General features: G+C 38.8%; 1 protein-coding gene across 1 annotated transcript in view; it reads left to right on the plus strand.

The window, feature by feature from the left end:
- Positions 1 to 21,632, plus strand: part of SNX9 (sorting nexin 9) — a 130,067-nt gene that overhangs the window by 98,290 nt on the left and 10,145 nt on the right. The window contains 4 exon segments of the mRNA XM_017889651.1: positions 7,154 to 7,284; positions 12,735 to 12,838; positions 14,057 to 14,160; positions 17,804 to 17,881. Coding sequence (XP_017745140.1) covers positions 7,154 to 7,284; positions 12,735 to 12,838; positions 14,057 to 14,160; positions 17,804 to 17,881 — 417 coding nt within the window.

Raw genomic sequence — 21,632 nt, forward strand, 5'->3', positions numbered from 1 at the left:
TTTTTAAATATATATATATATATATATATATATATATATATTCTAGAAACAAGTTCTTTGTTAGATAAGTGATTTGCAAATAACTTGTCGCAGCTGTGGCTTGGCTTGTCATTTTCTTTTTCTTTAGACAGGGTCTCACTCTGGTCGCTGGAGTGCAATGTCAACCATCTCAGCTCACTACAACCTTGACCTCCCGGGCTCAAGCAGTCTTCCAGCCTCAGCCTCCTGAGTAGCTAGGGGACTACAGGCTCTCCTCAACACTTCTTGTGAATTTTTTGTATTTTTGGTAGAGACAGGGTTTTACCCTGTTGCCTAGGCTGGTCTCGAAGTCCTGAGCTCAAGCGATCCGCCCGCTTCAACCTCCCAAAGTGTTGGGATTAGGGGCATGAGCTACCACACTAGCCTTATTATTTTCTTAACAGTGTCTTTTGCATAACAAAGGCTTTTAATTTTAATGAAGTTCACTGTATCAGTTTTTTCTTTCATGGACTGTGCTTGAGGTGTCATGGCTAAGATCAATTCACAACATTTTCTTCTAAAGGTTTTGTAGTTTTAGGCTTTTCATTTAGGTCTTTGATGCATTTTGAGGTTATTTTTATATAAGATGTGCAGTGTGGTAGAGGTAGTGCTTTTTTTTTTTTTGCATCGGGATATTCAGTGGGTGTCACACCATCTTTTGGAAAGACAGATCTGTTTTACATTTATTAGAATGATGTTTGTAAAAGAAAAAAATCAGTTGATTGTATTTGTGGGTTTATTTGTGGATTCTGTTCTGTTCCATTGATTTATGTGTCCATCCCTTTCTCCAGTCCTGCACTGTCTTGACTTGTGTAGCTTTATGGTAAGTCTTTAAATCAGGTAGCGTGAATCCTCCAACTTGGTTCCTTTACAACACTGTTTTGGCTATTTTCTTTTCCTTTCCTTGTAAGTTTAAATGTCAGTTTGTAGATATTTATAATCATGCTGGAATTTTTATTGGAACCGCATTGATTCTATAGAACAATTTTCACTTCTTGATATCTCATCTTCTTGTCCATATATATAAATATATCATGTTTTATTTTCATTAGGGTTTTGGAGTCTTCAACATACAGATTCTGCATATATTTTGTTAGATTTATATGTAAGAATTTCAGGCCAGGCACGGTGGCTCACAGCTGTAATCTCAGCACTTTGGGAGGCTAAGGCGGGTGGATCACCTGAGGTCAGGAGTTTGAGACCAACCTGGCCAACGTGGTGAAACCCCATCTCTACTAAAAAAAAAAAAAATTAGCCAGGCGTGGTGGTGTGCACCTGTAGTCCCAGCTACTCAGGAGTCTGAGGCAGGAGAATCGCTTGAATCCGGGAGGCGGAGGTTGCAGTGGGCTGGGATCACGCCACTGCATTCCAGCCTGGGTGACAGAGTTAGACTTTGTCTCAAAAAAAAAAAAAAATTATGTGTAAGAATTTCATTGGAGAGTTGTATTGTAGATGGTACTATTTGTTTTTTAAATTTGTTTTCTAGTTGTGTATTGCATATAGAGATACAATTGTTTTTTTTTATATCCACCTTGTATCTGTGGCCTTGCTAAGCTTACTCAGTAGTTCCAGGAGGTTTTTTGTGAGTATAGATGCTTTGGTTTTTTTCTCTTTTCTTTTTTAATGTAGACAATCATGTCAGCTTGAAATAGAGAGTTTTATTTCATCTTTCCTAATCCATGGGCCTTCTATCTCTGTTTTCACCTTATTGCACTTGCTAGGACTCCCTGTATGCTATTGAATAGAAATAGTGAGAGCAATCATCTTTGGCTTATTCCTGATCTTAGGGGCAAAGCATTCAGTCTTTCACCATTAAGTATGATGTTAGCTGTAGGTTTCTTGTTAGATGTGCTTTTATCAAGTTAAGGAATTTCCCTTCTATTTCTAGGTTGCTGTAAGTTTTTGTTCATGAATAGATGCTGATTTTTGTCCCATATATTTTGTGTACCCATCAAGTGATTGTATGGCTTTTCTTCTGCTGTTAATACAGTAAATCACATTCATCAGCTTTCCACTGCTGAACCAGCCTTACATGCACTTGATGGTGACACATTATTCTTATATATTGCTGGATTAAATTTGCTAATAATATTTGGTTGAGGATTTGGTTCATGATGATTGTTGGTCTATAATTTTCTTGTAATTTCTTTGTCTGGTTTTAGTATCAGGGCAATGCTAGTCTTATAGGATGAGTTTGGAACCATTCCCTCCTTTTTTATATTCTGGAAGAGATTATATAGAATTGATATTGTTCTATACATGTTTGATAGAATTCACCACTGAAATCATCTGGACCTGGAGTGTTCTTTGTGGGAAGGCTTTAACTATGAATTTAATTTCCTTAATAGCTATAGGACTGTTCAGGCTATCTCTTCTTCAGTGAGCTTTGGTAGCTTGGGTCTTTAAGGGAATTTATTTATTTCATATAAGTTGTTGGGTATAGTTTTAAAGTTGCTCATAGTATCTCTTTGTACTTTTAAAGATGTTAGGTCTGTAATGATATATACTCCTTCATTTCTGATTTTGATCATTGTCACCTCTCTTTTTTCTTTGGTTTTATTGGTTTTTATTTTTCTCTTTTCTATTGTATTGTTTTCTGCTCTTTTATCATTTCTCTCCATCAGCTTGGTTTGAGTTTGATTTATTCTTTTCCTAGTTTCTTAACATAGAAGCTTAGATTATTGTTTTGAGATATTTCTGCTATCACAGGCGTTAAATGCTAAAAACTTTCCTCTAAGCATTGCTTTTGCTGCATTCCATAAAGTCTGATATATTGAGTTTTCATGTTCTTTCAAGTCAAAACATTTTCTAATTTTTCTCATCATCTTATTGATCCATGGGTTATTTAGAAATATCCCTATACCTCAGTGTCCATGGGAATTGGTTTCAGAACCTCCCACAGATGCCAAAATCCATGGATGCTCAAGTCCCCGATATAAAATGGTATAGTATTTGCATATAACCTATGCACATTAATTATAATACCTAATCCAATGTAAATGCTATGTAAATCATTGTTATACTGTATTGTTTTGAGAATAATAACAAGGAAAAAAGTACATCCATACTCATTACAGAAACATTTTTTTTCCTCAAATATTTGCAATCTGAGGTTGGTTGAATCCATGGATGCCGAACCCATGGATACAGAGAACCAACTCTATGTTTAATTTCCAAATATTTGGCCATTTCCCAAATTTTTTTCTTTTGACCTCCAGTTTTATTATGTTCAGAGAACATACTTTGCATGATTTTTAGTCCTTTTACATTTATTCAGATTTATTTTATGGCCTAGCATATGGTCTGTCCTAGAGAATGTTCCATGTATGCTTCAAAAGAATATGTGTCTGTAGCAACTGGGTGGAGCATTTCATTCATGTCAATCAGACTGGGTTGATAGTGTTATTCAGGTTTCTGTATCCTTGCCAATTTTCTTTCTAGTTCTGTCAATTATTGAGTATCGGGTATTGAAATTTAGCATTATTATTGGTGGACCATCTCTCCTTTTAATTCTGTCACTTTTTGTTTAATGTATTTTGAGGCTCTCTTGTTAGGTAGACACATAGTTTGTAATATCTTCCTGATGTAGTGACTCTTTTATCATGAGGTGTCCCCCATTGTCTCTAGTAAGATTTCCTGTGTTAAAGCATACTTGTCTAATATTAGTATAGCCACTCCATTTGTCTCATGGTTACTGTTTGTATGGCATATCTTTTCTCATCCATTTACTTTCAGTATATGTGTGCCTTTGAAATTAAGCTGTTTCTCTTATAGGCAAGATAGTTGGATCTTACTTTTTTATCAGGTCTCACAATCTCTGCTTTTGATTGGGGTTTTTAGACCTTTTTTTTTTTTTTTTTTTTTGACATGAGGTCTCGCTCTGTCGCCCAGGCTGGAATGCAGTGGCCGGATCTCAGCTCACTACAAGCTCCGCCTCCCGGGTTAACGCCATTCTCCTGCCTCAGCCTCCCCAGTAGCTGGGACTACAGGCGTCCATTTGTATTTAGTATAATTATTGACATGGTTAGATTCACATTTGCCATTTTGTTATTTGTTTTCTGTGTTTGCTTCTTTTTGCTCCTTTACTCCCTTTCCCTTGTGTTAAATATTTTACAGTGTGTAGTTTTAATTCCTCTCATTGTTTAAACTAAATTTTTAAAGTTATTTTCTTAGTGGTTGCCCTACGGGATATAATATGCATCTTTTTTAACATCACAGTGCACTTTAAATTAATATTTATTCCACTAACATATAGAAACTTTTATCCTGTATAGCTTTATTCACTTCCCTCATTTATGCTATTATTTTCGTATATATTACATCTATATGTTATGACTCCAACAATACAGTGTGGCAATTACTGCTTTCTACAGTCCTTTGTGTTTTAAAGATGCTAAGGAAACAAAATAGAAAAAATATATCTGTAGAGTCTTTTACATTAATCCTTTTATTTCTGGTGCTGTTTATTTCTCTCTGCAGATTCAAGTCACCATCTTTACTAATTTCTTTTTAGCCTGAAGGACTTCCTTTAATACTTCTTATAATGCATGTCTGTTATCAGTGAATTATCTCATTATTTATCTGGGTATGTCTTTATTTTTAGAGGATAGTTGTACTGATCTGGCTACATTGTGTTAGACAGCAAGTCAGCTGTGTTAATGCTGTTTATCTAACGTGCCCACACCACTGTGCATGATCAGTCATTTTTCACTTGCTGCTTTCAAGATTTTGTTTTTGTCTTTCAGTAGTTGAACTCTGTCTTATCTAGTTGTGAATCTCTTTGTATTTATCCTACAAATGCAGACTGTATTGAGGTTTGTTGAGCTTCTTGGAAATGTAGATTCCTTTTCCATCAGATTTGAGAAGTTTTCTGCCATTATTTCTTCAAATTTTTTTTGTCTCTCTCTTCTTCCTCTGGGATTCTCATTACAAGTGTTTGATGTGCTTGATGTATTCTAAGGTATGTTCATTTTACGTTTCTTTTTTTTTCTCTGTGTTCTTCATGTTAGTTAACTTCTGTTGATCTATCTTCAAATTCACTGGGTGTTTTTTTTCTTCTGCTACCTTAAATCTTCTGCTGAGCCTTATCTGCAGTGAATTTTTAATTTCAATTACTATACTTTCAACTCCAGAATTTCCAAGTGATTCTTTTTTGGTAACTTCTGTTGCCTTTTTGAAATTCTGTGTATTGATTCTCTGTCATATTTTTCTTTAATTTTTTAGGCTTCCCTTAGTTCTTCGAACATCTTTATAGAATCTGCTTTATCTGCCACATTGTTTTTTTTTCTGCCAAACTCAACGTCTGAGGACACTCAGAGATAGTGTCTATTGACTGCTTGTTTTTTTCTCAGTATGGGTCATATCTTGCTATTTCTTTGCATATCTCTTAATTTTTTGTTGAAAACTGGACATTTTTGAGAATATATTTTAGCAACTCTAGATTCTGAGTTTACCTCCCTGAAGGTTGTTGTTTCTGCTTTTTATTTGTTAAGTAACTTGTCTAAGATTAAATCTCTGAAGTCTGTCTCCCTGGCAGTTCAGTTACTGCTCTGTTTGTTAATTAGTTTATTTTACATTTGCCTTCCTAGAGTTTGCTCCTGTGTCTGTGTGGATTGGTAGTAAGCCTATGATTGATTGACAGAGGTTGTAACCAGCCACCTCAGGCCAGTAAGTTGGGGCTTCTATCCTCTGTCGATGTAACTGTAACTCGATGTAACTCATTCAAAACTCAGGTCATATTTAAGTTGCCCTGGCTTTTACTTTCTACCAGACCCTTTTGTGTCTCCTTTACTTGTGTGTACAGCCTCACAGTTGACCAGGATTGTGTGCCTGGCTTGAACCTTCTCTGGTCTCCACTGTGTATGCATACAGCCTCAGCCTGGAATATGCATGGTTCAGCCTTGGCTATCAGGGCTGTTGGCCCTTCCTGTTCATCTGTCTCTGAGATTGTCACTGCCACTGACACCACCACTGAACATGGGCATCTCCCATCACTCCAAGTAAGCCTCTTACCCTGACGGAGACGCTGCAGCTGCCGATCTTCACAGCCTGTCCACCCTAGTGGTACTGCCATGTCAAACACATGTGAGGTGGGGTGACATACAGGCAGCAGGTCTGGGAGAGACAGGAGCAGCCTCCCAACACCACAGATTTCCACCATTGTTGCCTGAAGTTCAGTTCTTCAAGCATAAACACTTCTTAGATGGCCATTCGCCTTTTGTTGATTTCTAGAGCACTCATTTGGTTGTTTTTGTCAATGTTGTCTAGCTTTATAGTTGCTTTTGAGGAGTAGGGTTAGCTGATCTCTCCAGGCCATAGCTGGAACTTCTACCACTAGAAGCCTTTTAACTAATAGTAATTTTTGTTTGTAGGTTTATAAACATTCTTAGTGTTCACTCGATGTTTGTTATGCCATCCTTGTCAAGCTGACCTTCTACTTTTAAAACAGAAAGGACCACTCATTAAACTGTTTTAGTATGGTCACAAGTTCTGGAATAGCAACTTAACATTATTGCATTCGTGGAAAAATTCCTTTGGTATTTCCGTTTAAGTAATTTAAAATACATGGAGAAAAAAAGCTACAGTGTTGGTTACTTTTCATAATGATAAATTTAAACTTGCATATATGTAATTTATATTGCATTTGGACACATTTTTATAATATGGAAATGTCATGTCATTTGTGAGAATGACGTTAAATTCCACTTATCACTCCTTTCTTGCCTATAGGACTTCCTGTGGCCACAAAGAAACTGGCCTGTTAGCTTGTAGGAAAGAGACAGGTTTTCATGTTGAGATAAGATTTAATTTTTTTTTTTAGTACTTTAAGGATAATTGAAGAAAACAGCACTTTGAGGTTGTTATTATTCTTGTCCCAATTAAAGGGTTTGTAGATATGTTAAATTGGAATTATATTCTTGAATACTGAAGTCTGTTGCATCTTACCTGTGTGTCTTTGAGCATTCATTGTGTTGCTTGTATTTTAGATTAGTGAAAAATCACCATGGTTTACCTTTTGCTAAATCACTTTATACCAAGTAGCCAGTAGCCATAGAAATGGTTTTTCAGTTACAGTATGGTAACAGTAATTCATTTTAGACAAAGTTGCATGTCATTCTTTGTGTGTCGCTTGCAGGCCGCTTTGAAGAGGAATTTATCAAAATGCGCATGGAGAGACTTCAGGCCTGGATGACCAGGATGTGTCGCCATCCAGTAATCTCTGAAAGTGAAGTTTTCCAGCAGTTCCTAAATTTCCGAGATGAGAAGGTAGGACATTGTATTATTATGGCATCAGAGGATATTGAGAGTTGTCTCATTCACACCAAACTTATTTCTGAAAGGAGTTAAAATTATGTTGGTTAGTTATTTCTCACTTCCTCCAGTGACAGTGAGGGGACAGAAACCTAAATCCCCACCATAGGAAATTTGTCATGATGAGTGAAGAGCTGCCTGCCAGAAGGGCTTCCCCTACACCAGGAGTGGGTTGGCTCAGGATGGGCAGGGGCAGGGTGAAGGATGTAATGGGGTCAGTGGTTTTTCCCTAGATGTTGTAAAAATAGGAGGATAGTCCCCAAACTCTGAAGGTATTATCAGCATGAAGTGAGGGGAGTGGGGTGACTGATTTTCCTGATCACGTTGTCCTTACGATGTAATAGCATGATGACAGGAAAGGGAGAGGCAGACATGAGCCGCTCTTCTCAGAGCCAGGCCATTTTCATCACTGTAATGGTGAGTCTGAAGTCAATGCTGGCCTCTCTCTGCCTGCCCCGTGACCAGTTAGTCTGCCAGTGGTCATCTGTTCTTCATTAAAGTCAGGGAAAAGTTGGCTGCCTGACATCTCAAAATTGTCTGCTTTGGAAATAGTTTTCTCTCTCAGTAAGCATTTACTGTACTCCTTATTGTATCATTTTATTCTTTAAAGATGTTTCCTCCACAGTTTGTCTCAACAAATACTGCATATCTTAGAAAGCACCCTAAAGAATAAAAGCAGGAGTTGGCCTAGAAGCCACAGCAGATGCTAAAGACATTATCAGCCTGGGAAATAAATTATGAAGCTATTTTTGTCTCTGATCAAATAATAGAATATCATATACCCTCTTGGAACTTTGAGAGATTGACTTGCTAAACTTCTTTGTAGTACTTTTCACTTGTTGAAGTGAACAAATGGTAAGTCTTAAATATTAGGACTCTATCGGTGTATGTTTACAGGTGTATGCATACACTTAACATACATATTTGGGCCTTATTTTCAGTTATTGACTATTTCTAGAATAGACCAGCTCATGTGATATGTTATATGTCACCAGCTTGGGGATGAGACAACATGGAGATGCTTCACCGTGTCTTTGTGAATTTGTGTATATCACGGGTCTCTTCACCATGTCTTAGGAGTTTGTATATATTTATGGTGAGATAGGTTACCCGGTCACACTGTGTGTGTCATGTAGCTGTATAGTAGTGAAACTGAGTTCTTTGAATTCAGTAACTGTTTTGGTTACTTTGTAGTTACAGAAACTACAGGGAACCTCCTCCAAGTTTGTTGCCTTCGTGGTGCCCACAAGACTTTTACAAGAGCTTATTTGATAGATTTTCCAAGGATTTGATTTAGAAGGCACTTCTGAAGGCCATGTTTTATGCATGGTGGAGTTTAATAAATCCTAGACATCAGTTGTGTTGTGTTGTTTTAAATGACTGCCACTTTGAAAGAGGGATCAGCTTGTCATAAAAGTGGTATAAGAGAAAAAAGAAAGAACTTGGAGTCAGGGCACTTGAGTTCTGGTCTTAGCGCTACTTCTAACTGCCTCTGTGATCTTAGTGAAGGTATTTAATCCCTTTGGGCCAGAATTTCCTTGCTTGCTAAATGACAGTTTAGAGCTACATAGAAACTATGATGCTGTGGTAAGTAGCAGCTCATATAGATAAATGGTAGACACAGAAACCCCTAAAGAATCTACAGAGACGTTATTAGAAATAAGTGGTTAGTAAGGTGGCTGAATAGAAGATATTGTGTATTTATCAGCCAAAAACAGAAATCGAAAATCTAAAAAAAAAAGAAAACTCATTTACAATAACATCAAAAGTATCAAATATCCAGGAATAAATAGAAGAAAATGTAAAAAAAATCTACATAGAAAACTATGACATTATTGAGAAAAATAATAGAAGACCTAAATAAGTTTTCTAATACTGTGTCTCATGGACTGAAAACAGTAAGGATGCCATATGTAGAAAATCAAAATGCCAAGAATTGCCAGGATTCTCTTGGAAAAGAATGAACTAGGAGGAAGACTTTATTGCGTATCAGAACTCATTGTGAAGCTAAAAATGTTTAAAAGCATGACTTGGCATAAGGCTAGACAAACCAACCAGTAGAGCAGAATAGACACTTGATCTCTGAGAAACATGGCACTGAGCGTAGTAGGGAAAGGACAGTCTTTTCAGTAGCTGGTGCTGGGTCAGTTGGATGGCACATTGCAGGGAAATGAAATGTGCTCGCTACCTCACTACAATCTGCAGTTGATTGTATTAGGGTTGTTATTGATATTGTTATGTTTTTAAAATATGTCCCAGGCTGGGTGTGGTGGATCACTTGAGGTCAGGAGTTCAAGACCAGCCTGGCCAATATGGCAAAACCCTGTCTCTACTAAAAATACAAAAATTCACCAGGTGTGGTGGCACACACCTGTAATCCCAGCCACTTGGGAGGCCGAAGCAGGAGAATCATTTGAACCCCGGGGTGAAGGTTGCAGTGAGCCGAGATTGTGCCACTGCACTCCAGCCTGGGCGACAGAGCAAAACTCTGTCTCAAATATATATATATATATGTATGTATTATATGTGAAATTAGCTTTAAAGTAAGAAAAAATAATCCCACAGGTAGAATGGAGGAGAGTACCTATGAAACAAGATTGGCACCTCCCGGGGAGCAGTGGTGCCTGGGCAACTTCTCCCTTGGCCACATGTGCTGAAGGTGGAGCTGTGGGTCTCCTGTGGAGTCACAGCAAACAGGCACTTGGAAAGATTCTTTCAGTCTTTGAGTATTGGTTGAAAGGAAAGCACCCAAAACTGTAGCCAAAGGAGTCATTATACTTCCAGAAAAATCTCAAAAGTATTGCAAGCAACAGTAGTAGCTATTGGATCAGACCTTAAACGTGGGGGTGGAAAGATTTAACCAGTTAGTGTGAAAGTTAAAGTTTTCCCAGAATATGGAGGCACCAAGTAGTTCTAGACAAGGGTCATTTCTTATTTAGAGGCGGTGCCATTCTTAGAAAGTGTGTAAGCCGAAGTAAATCCCTACTGAAATGGCATCACATGAGGCTGCCCGTGCCACCACAGTTCCAAAAGCTTCATCACGTAAATGACTTCTGTATCTCATACTAAACTAATGATAATTTAAAAAAGATTGGCAAAGTGTTGGTAATTATTGAAGCTGAACCTGAGGGGTTTATTATACTTTTCTTCTTTTGTATATGTTTGAAAGTTTTCATTGTATATAGTTTTCTTGAAAATGAATTCCATGTGGCTCGCAGATCTAAATGTGAAAAGCAACATGGTAATGCTTACAGAAGATAACGTGGGACATCCTCGTATCCTAGAGAGCAGGGAAGAATTTCTGAAATATGACATGAAGAAGACTCTGCAGAAAGATGTGGATAAATTAGACTACATTAGAACTTTGTTCAGCAGAGCTATTACAAATGAAAAGCTACTGAGTAGAAGATACTTGCACATATATATAAGCAATGAAGGGCTAGATTTTAGAATATATGAAAACATCAATAAGCCCAATGGAAAAATAGGAGATTTGATCATGTACTTTATAAAATAAGGTATCTGAATCAACAACAGATATATAGAAAAGGACCTAATCTCATTAGCAATCAATAAATACATATTAAAACCACAGCAAGATACCACTACACACTTGCCAGAGTGGCTAAAACTGACCATACCAAGTGTCATCTTGGTGAGGTGAGATGCCGTTGGGACTCATAACCTGTTGGGGGAAAATTGGTAAGACCAATTTGGAAAAGTTTGGCATTTACTAAAGTTGAACCCTCTCGTATGACCTGGCATTTCCACTCCTGGGTATGTACTGAATATAGAAATGCAGGCATACAGACACCAGGAGACATGTATGTAACAGCTTCATTCATAACTTGATAAGGGTGGCTACCAGTAATAGAATAGATAAATAAATTGGGTATTATTCATACAGTAGAATGTTATACAGCAATGAAATGAATGAACTGTAGTTCTACACAAAATTGTGACTGTAGTTCCTAACCAAGATTGAGCAAAAGAAGCCAGACACCAAAGAACGCATTTATAGGGTTCTTTGCTAGCTTGAAAAACTAGCAGGACAGGGTAGGATGCATGCTTAGGTGCATCTAAACAAAGTCCATTTGTGCTGCTGTAACAAAGTACCTGAGACTGGATAATTTATATACAACAAATTTATTTCTCACAGTTACGGAGGCTGGAAGTCAAAGATCAAGGCACCAGCATTTGGTGTGTGGTGAGGGCTGCATCCTCCAAAAGGGAGAAATGCTGAGTCCCCACATGGTGGAAGGTGGAAAAACAAAAAGGGACAGACTCCCTGCATCAAGCTCTTTTATCAGGACGCTAATCTCATTCACAAGGGGAGAGGCCCTCATGACCTAATCACTTCTTAAAGGCCCCACCTCTTAATATTATCACGTTGGCTATTAAGTTTCAAAACATGAAGTTTGGAGGGAACACATTCAAACCATAGTAGAAAAGCAAGGAAATGAAAACCATAAGAGAGAGATTACTGGTTACCTTTGTGGGAGAGGGAAGAGGTAGCAGTGCTTGGGGAAAAGACAATGCGGGGGTGCTTTTGGAATGGGAGCTCTTTGCTCCTTCCTGGCCTAGTTGGTCGTTAGGCAAATATTCACTTTGTGACATTCATTGCACTGGATATTTTTGCTTTGGGGTACTTTATGTGTATATCTTAGTATTTTTTTTTTTAAAAAAGCTCATAATAGTGGTTTCTGTGTTATATTTTAGAAAAGCATTTACCTTTTTAGAAATCAGTTAACCTAAACATTTGAGGCACTTAGAATGCACAGGGTGGGCTGAGCACAGTGGCTTATGCCTGGAATCCCAGAACTTTGTGGGGACCAAAGTGGGCAGATTGCTTGAGCCCAGGAGTTCGGGACCAGCCTGGCTAATATGGTGAAACACCATCTCTACAAAAGATATAAAAATTAGCCAGGCATGGTGGTGTGCGCCATAAGTCCCAGCTACTTAGGGGGCTGACGTGGGAGGATCACGTGAACCTGGAAGTTCAAGGCTACAGTGAGCTGAGATCACGCTACTGTACTCCAGTCTAGAAGGCAAAGTGAGACTGTCTCAAAAAATATATATGTGTGTGTGTGTATATATATATGTATATAGGGTGTTTCTTTTTGCTGTGTTTATGTAGGTAGCCATTGGAAAGGGAACATGACTGAATCGGTTCATTCTCAAAAGACTTGGTCCCTTTAGGTCCATTCTGTGGAATGACACTGTTCATGCCCTGAGATTACATTTGGGGTATAAAGGTATTTGGTCCATGGTGAGGAGGGAGATAGAGTGGGAGCTGCTTCCTGAAAATTAGAAACATAAAGGTGATCAATGAGCTGGTCCTGATTGGGAATTTTGAAGACCAGTTTGTGCTCTCCACTTGAACCTTACAGCGTTCTCATTTACAGGAATGGAAAACTGGAAAGAGGAAGGCTGAGAAAGATGAGCTGGCGGGAGTCATGATATTTTCCACCATGGAGCCAGAGGCACCTGACTTGGACTTAGTAGAAATGTGAGAGATGCTGCCAGGTTTTCTTTCTTCTCAATCTGCACTCTCCTCCTTTGGCCATCAGGCCTCAGCCAGAGTAGCCGCAGCCGAAACTCAAATTGTCAGACTAGAGTTTTATGAAATGAGCGGGATTTGTAGTCCAATAACAAGGGAAACATCATTTGTATGTAGAAGTACTGTCTTTATAACTGCAACATCAGATTAAAATCTTTCTTTTACCTTGAAGCCAGTGATTTCATAGTTGACACGGTGTTGAGTAGCTGTTTCCAATAGTGTGATGAAACCAGGCGGCACGGAGCCACCTAAAACCCACGCAATATTCAGACAGCAAACCTCTTTGAACATTGCCTTGAGGAAGCAGTCTCTAACCTGCTTTTTCTGTATATTTTTTTAATCTGTTGATTTTAATCATTTAGTTTTTAAAATACAAGGTCAGTTGAAACTTTGGAGTAGTTCCTTTTCTCTTAAGGTCTTACAAGAAATTTGCATGGTTTTTAATTTTAAAAAGCTTTTTTATCGTAAAATTATTACGTATGTGTTACCGAAAGTATACACAAGAAACACACACACACATACACGTAACTCTTCAACCACCCAGAGAGGAAATCAGTGTTAATATGTTAGTGTTTAGTCTCCCAAATCCTCCTCTGTACATATGTAATTATAGGAAAGGTTGTTTAAACAAAAATGACGTCACACTAGACATTTTGTTTTATAATCTGCTTTTTTCATCTAACAGTATATTGTGATCTTTTTAGGTTGGTCAATACACTTTTGCCATCCTTAGAAAGAACTGTATCTTTCAGATCACTTAGGTTGATTGTGTATCCGGGTTATTGTCTGTATTTCACTGAGTACTTGGAATGAATGGCCAGTTAGCATTAGCAACCCCTATTATTCTTTTATAGATTTGATGGTCCCCCCAGAGATTGGAATTTCCCTAAATAAGATATTCAATAAATTATTTTATTTACTTTAGAATAATTTTAAAATTCACAAAGAATTGTAGAGGCAGAAAGGAAGCAAAGTTAAAATATAAATCACCGCTTTTTACGTAGTTCTTTAAATGTCTGCATCAAGCCTGTATTTAAGGCTAACTTAGTGAAAGGGGAGTTGTTATCGTGCAAGGAAACAAGTGCCTGTGGGTACATTTGGCCTGAGTGTCCCCACAGCAGTGCTGTTCCTCCTGCTTATGTGACTGACGGCTGCCTTCGCCCACAGAGAGCAGAAGTGTGAGGCTGTGGGGAAGTTCACCAAGGCCATGGATGACGGCGTGAAGGAGCTGCTGACGGTGGGGCAGGAGCACTGGAAGCGCTGCACGGGGCGTAAGTCCACTCCTTACAGCGCACTGGGCTCGTAGGGGGTGATGCAGGCTCAGTTTTATGTCCCTTATCATAGAAGGGAACCTGCTGCCTCAAACAGAAGTGTATTTGGTGGATGGCAGTAATGTCCCTCCTATGATTCTGTTTAATCTCACTTCACCCGAGTTAAACCACAGAAAATTGACTAACAAAGCCAGGTTAAGAAATCTCATAAGGAGCACCATGTTCACTTAATTAGTTCCAGTAATTTGGGGCTTTATAATCTTTGGAAAATTAGTCATTTTTGCATGTTTTGAGAGTGCTTGTAGTTATTTTTAGTCTCATGATTTTGTTTTTTAATCTTCATCCATTTGGTAAGATGTTGTATATTTGACTAAAGCCATAGTGTTTAGAAAAACCAGTATAGTTAGTAGTAAAAATATGTCAGAGCAGAAGCACTGCCGAGGGGAGAGTGTCACTGTCAGTCACGGCTTTCTGCAATGCTGCATTCTACAAATGCAGCATCTAGAAAACAAAACCTGTGTCAAGACTTTGGTCATAGAGAATGACTCATGAACAAAAGGCGAATTGACATTGTTCTCAAAAGCAGAGGTCTCCAGTCCCCAGGCCATGGGCTGGTACATGGACTCTGCCATGTCCCTAAGAACTTCCTGCCTCCCTCCTTCTCTTTGGTTTGTAGGCTTTAATTCTGCTGAAGGTTTTTCCTGTATTCCCCAGAACTGTGCAGCTCTGTCGCCACACATGTGGCCCAGGATAGGTAAACAGTCACGTATCCACCTGTGGGGCTAATGCTGCGGGCTGCTGCCGTGTTACACCCACAGGCTCAGAGGCTGCAGAATGACTTGTCAGGCCGTGAAATGCTGGGATCTCACTGCTGTCCAATATGCAGATGTCTTTGACTCCCTTAGAGTCCTAGGACTTCTCTCCTTTATATCTGGTCTGCTCTTATTGCTATGTCTTAACTTCTGGAGAAAAGGGCCTTCTAATCTATCACTAAGAATTTTCTGGCCTTCACCTCATAACGCCATACAGGAATATTGGTTGTATTCAGTTTTAAAAAAATAAAAATGTTTTATATTTTGAATTATGAGTAATATATACCTACTTTTATATTGGCCTTTGATGCTCAGCATAGGAAAGGGATCTGTTCTTGTAATGATTTTTTTAAAGGTGATATTTTTACACTAAAAAAGGAAAACAATCAGAATTTGAAATCCAATAATAATTTTAAAGAACAGGAAACTAAATGTGGAGTGACTCGTAGATGAATTAATAAGATAGCACAGCAAAGACAATGCCAGTATTACTATTCGATCCAGATCTGAAAATCCAAAGCCTTGCATCAGGAGTCAGTAAACTGTGGTCTGAGCGCCAAATTTGGCCTGCCACGTATTTTGTAAATAAAGTTTTATTGGAACACACCCATGCCCGTTTATTTGTCTATTGTCTTTGGCTACATTTGTGTCATAATGGTAGAGTTGAGTAGTTTCAACAGAAACTTGTGGCTCCATAAAGCCTAAAATGTTTACTATCTGGTACTTTGCAGAGGAAGTTTGCCAGGCCCTGCCTTACCTCAACCATTGGCCAATGCTACCTCTACCTCTTCCTCTACTAGCGGCAATACCAGTACCAGTGGCGCTTTACCATCCACATATTATACCAACAAAAGAACTTGTAACATACCAGCTGTTCATGCTTGAGGGGCAGACACCAGGAATAATAGTTGTTTCTTTCCCATAGCAAAGAAATATGATGCTATATCCTAAATAGAATTAGCCCTGAGAAAATAATGTATACAAATGCAGCATCTAGAAAACAAAACCTGTGTCAAGACTTTGGTCATAGAGGATGACTCATGAACAAAAGGCGAATTGACATTGTTCTCAAAAGCAGAGGTCCCCAGTCCCCAGGCCATGGGCTGGTACATGGACCATTACCGCACAGCAGGAGGCAAGTGAAGCTTCATCTCTATCTCCAGGCGCTCCCCATCACTCACATTACCGCCTGAGCTCCGCCTCCTGTCACATCAGTGGTGGCATTAGATTCTTATAGAAATTCGCACCCTATTGTGAGCCACGCATACACGGGATCTAGGTTGTGAGCCCTTATGAGAATCTAATGCCTGATGATCTGAGGTGGAACAGTTTCATCCCCAAACCATCCCCCCGACCCACTGTCTGTCCGTGGAAAAATTATCTTCCATGAAACCAGACCCTGGTACTAGAAAGGTTGGGGATCGCTGTTCTAAAGTATAAATGAAAGAATTCAGTTCTAAAGGCAGTGAATTAATTTTGACTAAACTCTTGCAAGACCATCATAACACATCATTTAAATCTGTATGTTCTTGGAAAGCCATTTTTCCTGAGTGCAAATTTTACAATTGCATTTTTTAAGGATGTCATAAAAATTTGGGATTATGATATCTTTTAAAAAATTAAATGCCTTATGTCTAATGTCCGATGAACTCCATGTCCTGTGTAATTCACAAGGCTAAATGTAGAAAGTAGGGAATGCTGACCTCAGGCTGCTCTTTTGTGGGGTGGGGAAAGGGATTTGACTCAGGCATATCTCCTTCTCTTTCTCAAAATAGTTCTTTAAAATTCCTAATGTGTAGAATGAAAACTCCAGCATACACTCTGCATGGTGAACCACATGCCAGGCACCTTTAGGTAGAGAGGCAAAACTGAGGTACCAGAGGGTGGACAGTTTATTAAAATTAACTGAGCTCATGTAATTTGGATTCATGTTTCCTGATAACTGCAGCTTATAGACCTTACCTCAAATGTCTCTGGCCTAAATATTTTTTAAAGAAACATTAAAAGTTTTCTTTTCTCCTTTAAAACTGCAATGAGTGTTTAAATGCAAATAATGGTTTCTTTTGAAAGGCACACAGATGCTCCATTTAAGGGGACTCCATACAAATGCAAAGAAAGTAGCCTAAGGTGCAGAGACTCTTAGTAAGTTCTCCAAAGTGATCCCAGAATCTTAGCACCTTAAAAAGAAACCTTAGGGGTCATTTAGTGAAATCATCTCTTCATACAGATGAGAAAACTCAGACCCCTCTTCCCTGGTCATGCGACATCTGACTGTTGTATTTTCCTCCACGCCTTGTTGCTTTCAGTCTTTGGTGGTCATGGTTTGCAAATGGTCATTTATGCACCCGTAACAGAGTGGGAACGTCTGCGTATTTGGAATCACAAGTCCACATCCAGCATTTATTAGCCATGTGACCTTGGGCAAGTCAGTTATCTGAGTCTTACTTTCCTAATCCTCTCCATGGTGAGGATGGTGTCTCTGCATCTGGTAGAGGGGCTAACGTGATGATTGAGCGCAGTGTCGCTAGAAGTACTTTGTAAGCTAGAAATCTTCTAAAGGAGCTTCCATCTCACTTACCTCTCATTTGGTGAATGAGAAAGTAGGAGTGATTGTCAGTAATAATAGCATCCACCATTGATTGAACAGTCAATTAAAAATAATCGAAAGAAATCAGTTGAAAAAATCACTTTTGAAACAATGTTTTATGAAGGAATATAGACTATTTTGAATCACTTCCAACATTACAATAAAGTAATCACTTTCAGGAAATAGTTTAATCCCATTTCAGTTTGCTCAGAAGACTAATCGTTTATTCCTTTTTCTCTTTCAGCATTGCCCAAGGAATATCAGAAGATAGGAAAGGCCTTGCAGAGTTTGGCCACAGTGTTCAGTTCTAGCGGCTATCAAGGTGTGTCTTTCTTCATTCATCCAGGGGGCCTTTAGAGCTTTATCCAGACCTGTTGCCTGCAGATGCTAACTCCCTCCTCAGTGAAGCACCCTGGTTGTTGGTGTGTAAATTGGCTAGGCTGCTGCACTAAGGACTTTTGCACCCTCATCCTAGGACTTTTGAGAAAAGCCAAAGGTTGTTATAATTTGTATTTTCTTGCTAGCTTGTTTACCTTTTTTTGCTCTCAGGTGTAGCATTTTTGTTTCAAGGCCATCAGTTTCATTTCTCTGCCAAGTCTTCCTGTTAATAGAGGCCAGATTTGGCTGGGCACCGTGGCTCACACCTATAATTCCAACACTTTGGGAGGCTGAGGCAGGTAAATCACTTGAGTACAGGAGTTTGAGACCAGGTTGGGCAACATGGTGAGACCCCCATCTCTACAAAAAATCAAAAATTAGCTGGGTATGGTGGTGCGTACAGGTAGTCCCAGCTATTTGGGAGGCTGAGGTGGGAGGATCACTTAAGCCTGGGAGGCAGAGGTTGCACTGAGCCGTGATCTTACCAGTGCACTCCAGCCTGGGTGACAGAGCAAGACCCTGTCTCAAAAAAACAAAAGCCAGATTTCATCAAGGCCATTTCAAGGAAAAATGTTTGACCAAGTAGTAAGTGTGTGTTGCCTGTTTTCTCCTTAACTGTTTCAGCTTACCCTATAAATATGTATCTTACCCATGGAATTTAGAGTTCATGGTTTACATTGGCAGCACTTAATGAGAACAAGTTAGCTCTTTTATTAAAAGGAAAAGAACCCAGGCAACATAAGGAGACCCCATCTCTACAAAGAGATAATAAAAATTAGCCAGGCATGGTGTCACACACCTGTATTCTCAGCTGTTCTGGAGGCTGAAGCAGGAGGATCGCTTGAACCCAGGAGGTTGAGGCTATGGTGTGTCATGATCACAACACTGCACTCCAATATGAGCAGCAGAGTGAGACCCCATCTCAATTAAAAAAAAAAAAAATGAAAAGGCATTTGTCAGCTAGGTGGCACCTATTAAATCTGTTATCTCCTGTCACTTACAGAAGTGATAGAATTGGTACAGGTGTTGGTCCTGATACTCAGGGCAGACAGTGCTTTGAATGTCAGTTTCTGAATATTTTAATAATAAACTAATAAGAAATTAGTTTCTCACCAAAATGTAAGATTTAGGGCTCCCACCTGGGAATAGTTCTCATTGCCCTGGCCTTACCATGTCTTACAGTTGACACTTTTAGACCAGAAGTGGTCTTTGAGGTCTAGACTAGCAACTCAAGGCCAGCACAGAGAAGCATCTTGGCCCAGGTAACAAGTGGGTGATGGAAGAGCTGAGATGAGAGCCACGCCCATTGCTTAGGGAGGAGGCAGATGCGTTGAAGCCCTTTTAGCATGGTGGCTCTGTGATGTCTCAACAGGGTGACAACATTTGTCCTAGAGATGCTGGAATTTTGGCCAGTTGGTCCTGATGCTTTCTTATGTGTCAGAACTCAGCTGCAATCTGCCTTCCTTGAACCTCACCTTACAGCCCTCTTACTGTTCTTCAGCTTAGCCCACAGCTTCCCACTGTCACCTCTTAGGCCACAGAAGTCCCTGTGGGAGAACCAGCTCTGCATTTGAGGTTCCTCCAGCTTCCCGTGCCTCGTGCAAGCCCACATGCCCCCGGGAAGCCCATCACCTAGGCGGGGCAGAGTGCACCCTTTTCTGAATTTAGTTGATTTGAATTTCTTCATTTTCATGGTGCTTCAGTGACTTGAGAGAAAGGCATGACTTTTTTAGTTGATTTGGTATTTTTGTAATACGGCAAGAGCAGTAGTTTCCTGCGGTGTCCATATCCTAATTGAAAATAGAAGCCCCACAATTACCCCTTTAGTAACTTCAGAATTTGTTGCTGGGATCCCCAGTAATTTGCAGTCACGTAGAAACCTTAGAAACGATGTTGAACTGAATCATACATTTTGTTGTTGTTGTTGCAGAGAGAGGTTTCCTGCAACCTGAAAAACCTGCTAGACAAATTCTAAAAGAGCTATAACACTGAATCATAGAATTTTAAAATAGCAGTTCACTTCTTTTCCTGGGAAGTGCTAGAAGAGACAAAGATACCACTAACTATTCATGAAATATGTTGTTATTAATAGAGGATACAGGTAATTGAACCAAAAGTCTTGAAAAGATGGGGAAAAGAAGACAGTTGGTAATCTGGGACATGGTTTCTAAAAAGTTCTTCAATTACTTTGTGCTGTAAATCTTTTCATATATTACGCATCCTCATAAAAATATAGTAGAATTCACCTACCTTCAAAGTGATCAGATTCTTTCCAGGGTTGTATAGTCTGTGTAATTTTAGCCTGAAGCAGCATAGAAGTAAGGAAATGTAATGATATGGAGCAAGGTGGAGTAGAAAAGGATGCAGGTGGCAGCAGGGGTGAGGCAGCACAGCAGCAGGGGCAGCCTGGGGAGAAGGTGGGCTGCAGAACGTGAACCTGAGACACTGTGCCCAGCTCCACAGGCTCATCCATGGGTTCCCCACTGGGAGCTGCCTCATGATCCTTTAACATTTTCTGGACTGTAATTATCAATACATAATTAAATATTCATATTGCAGATAGCACTTTTTCAGGTATTAAAAATACTCAATGTATGTTTTATGTTGAATATCATTCTACTTAAGATACTATTTTAAGGAAGCATTCAAGTTCCTGTTGACTGGCTTTTCTCCCATCGCAAAGGACAGTGGTCAGCAGTGTTGAGTACTGTGTCTCATCACATCCACTTGCTCAGATGTGTTGGTGTCTTTGAGCAGTGCTATACTATGCGATCTTGCAATAATGTAAATGAGTTTGAATCCTAGGAATATTCTGATTATAGTAAAAATAACTTCCAGTGCTCCTTTAACAGTTCATGTACTAACTTGAAATAATATAGACTGTTAGCGTGGCCCCTGCACAAAACCGTGAAACATTGCATATTGTTATGGATGATCATATGGAAATATAAGTGGTAAAAATTCTTAAATGATTATGGGGGAGGAGAGAGACTTGGAAAGTAAACTTCTGATTATATCTTGTTTTGTAGAGTTGACTTTGGAATAATGTGAATGCTTTACGTAATTATTAGAAAACAAATTTAAATCAAAATGGAAAAAAATTCCTAATCAAAAGCAAAATAAAACAAATGATTTGATACATCAAGATGAAGGCATAGCACACAGAGGAATTATTTCAAAGCACCTTAAAATGGCATTTTATATGCCCCCAGGAGCAGATGCCTCAAGGTCAGAAAGACTATAAAAATGTTAGTTATTTTCACTAAACATGTAGTCAATATCATGTTGGTATTGTTATTCTAAAACTTCTAAAACTGTTTTCATATTGTAGGATAAATCAAATATGTAATTATGTTACTGTTGTTAGCAATTAAGATTTTTAAAATAAGTTTTAAAATAAATGAAGAAAACCCCTAAAGTCATAAATTTGCTTTGGAAACATCAGTGTGAGCTCATTATGTGTTTTCCCTCTCTAAAAATAAATAAATAAATATAACATAATCCAGATATTGAACCAGGTTGGATGTTGATACCCAAAGATAAAATAATAGTTCATTTGTTGAATACCTTTTTGTGCTTGGTACTTTAAGATATTGCCTCATTAAATACCTATTTTATAGATGAAGAAACTGAGGCTCAGTTAAGCAATTTACACAAGGTCTTAGATCTATTATAATAAAGAGTAATTCAGTATC

Source organism: Rhinopithecus bieti, unplaced genomic scaffold (genome assembly GCF_001698545.2).
Source record: "Rhinopithecus bieti isolate Rb0 unplaced genomic scaffold, ASM169854v2 scaffold_18548, whole genome shotgun sequence".
NCBI classification, from domain to species: domain Eukaryota; kingdom Metazoa; phylum Chordata; class Mammalia; order Primates; family Cercopithecidae; genus Rhinopithecus; species Rhinopithecus bieti.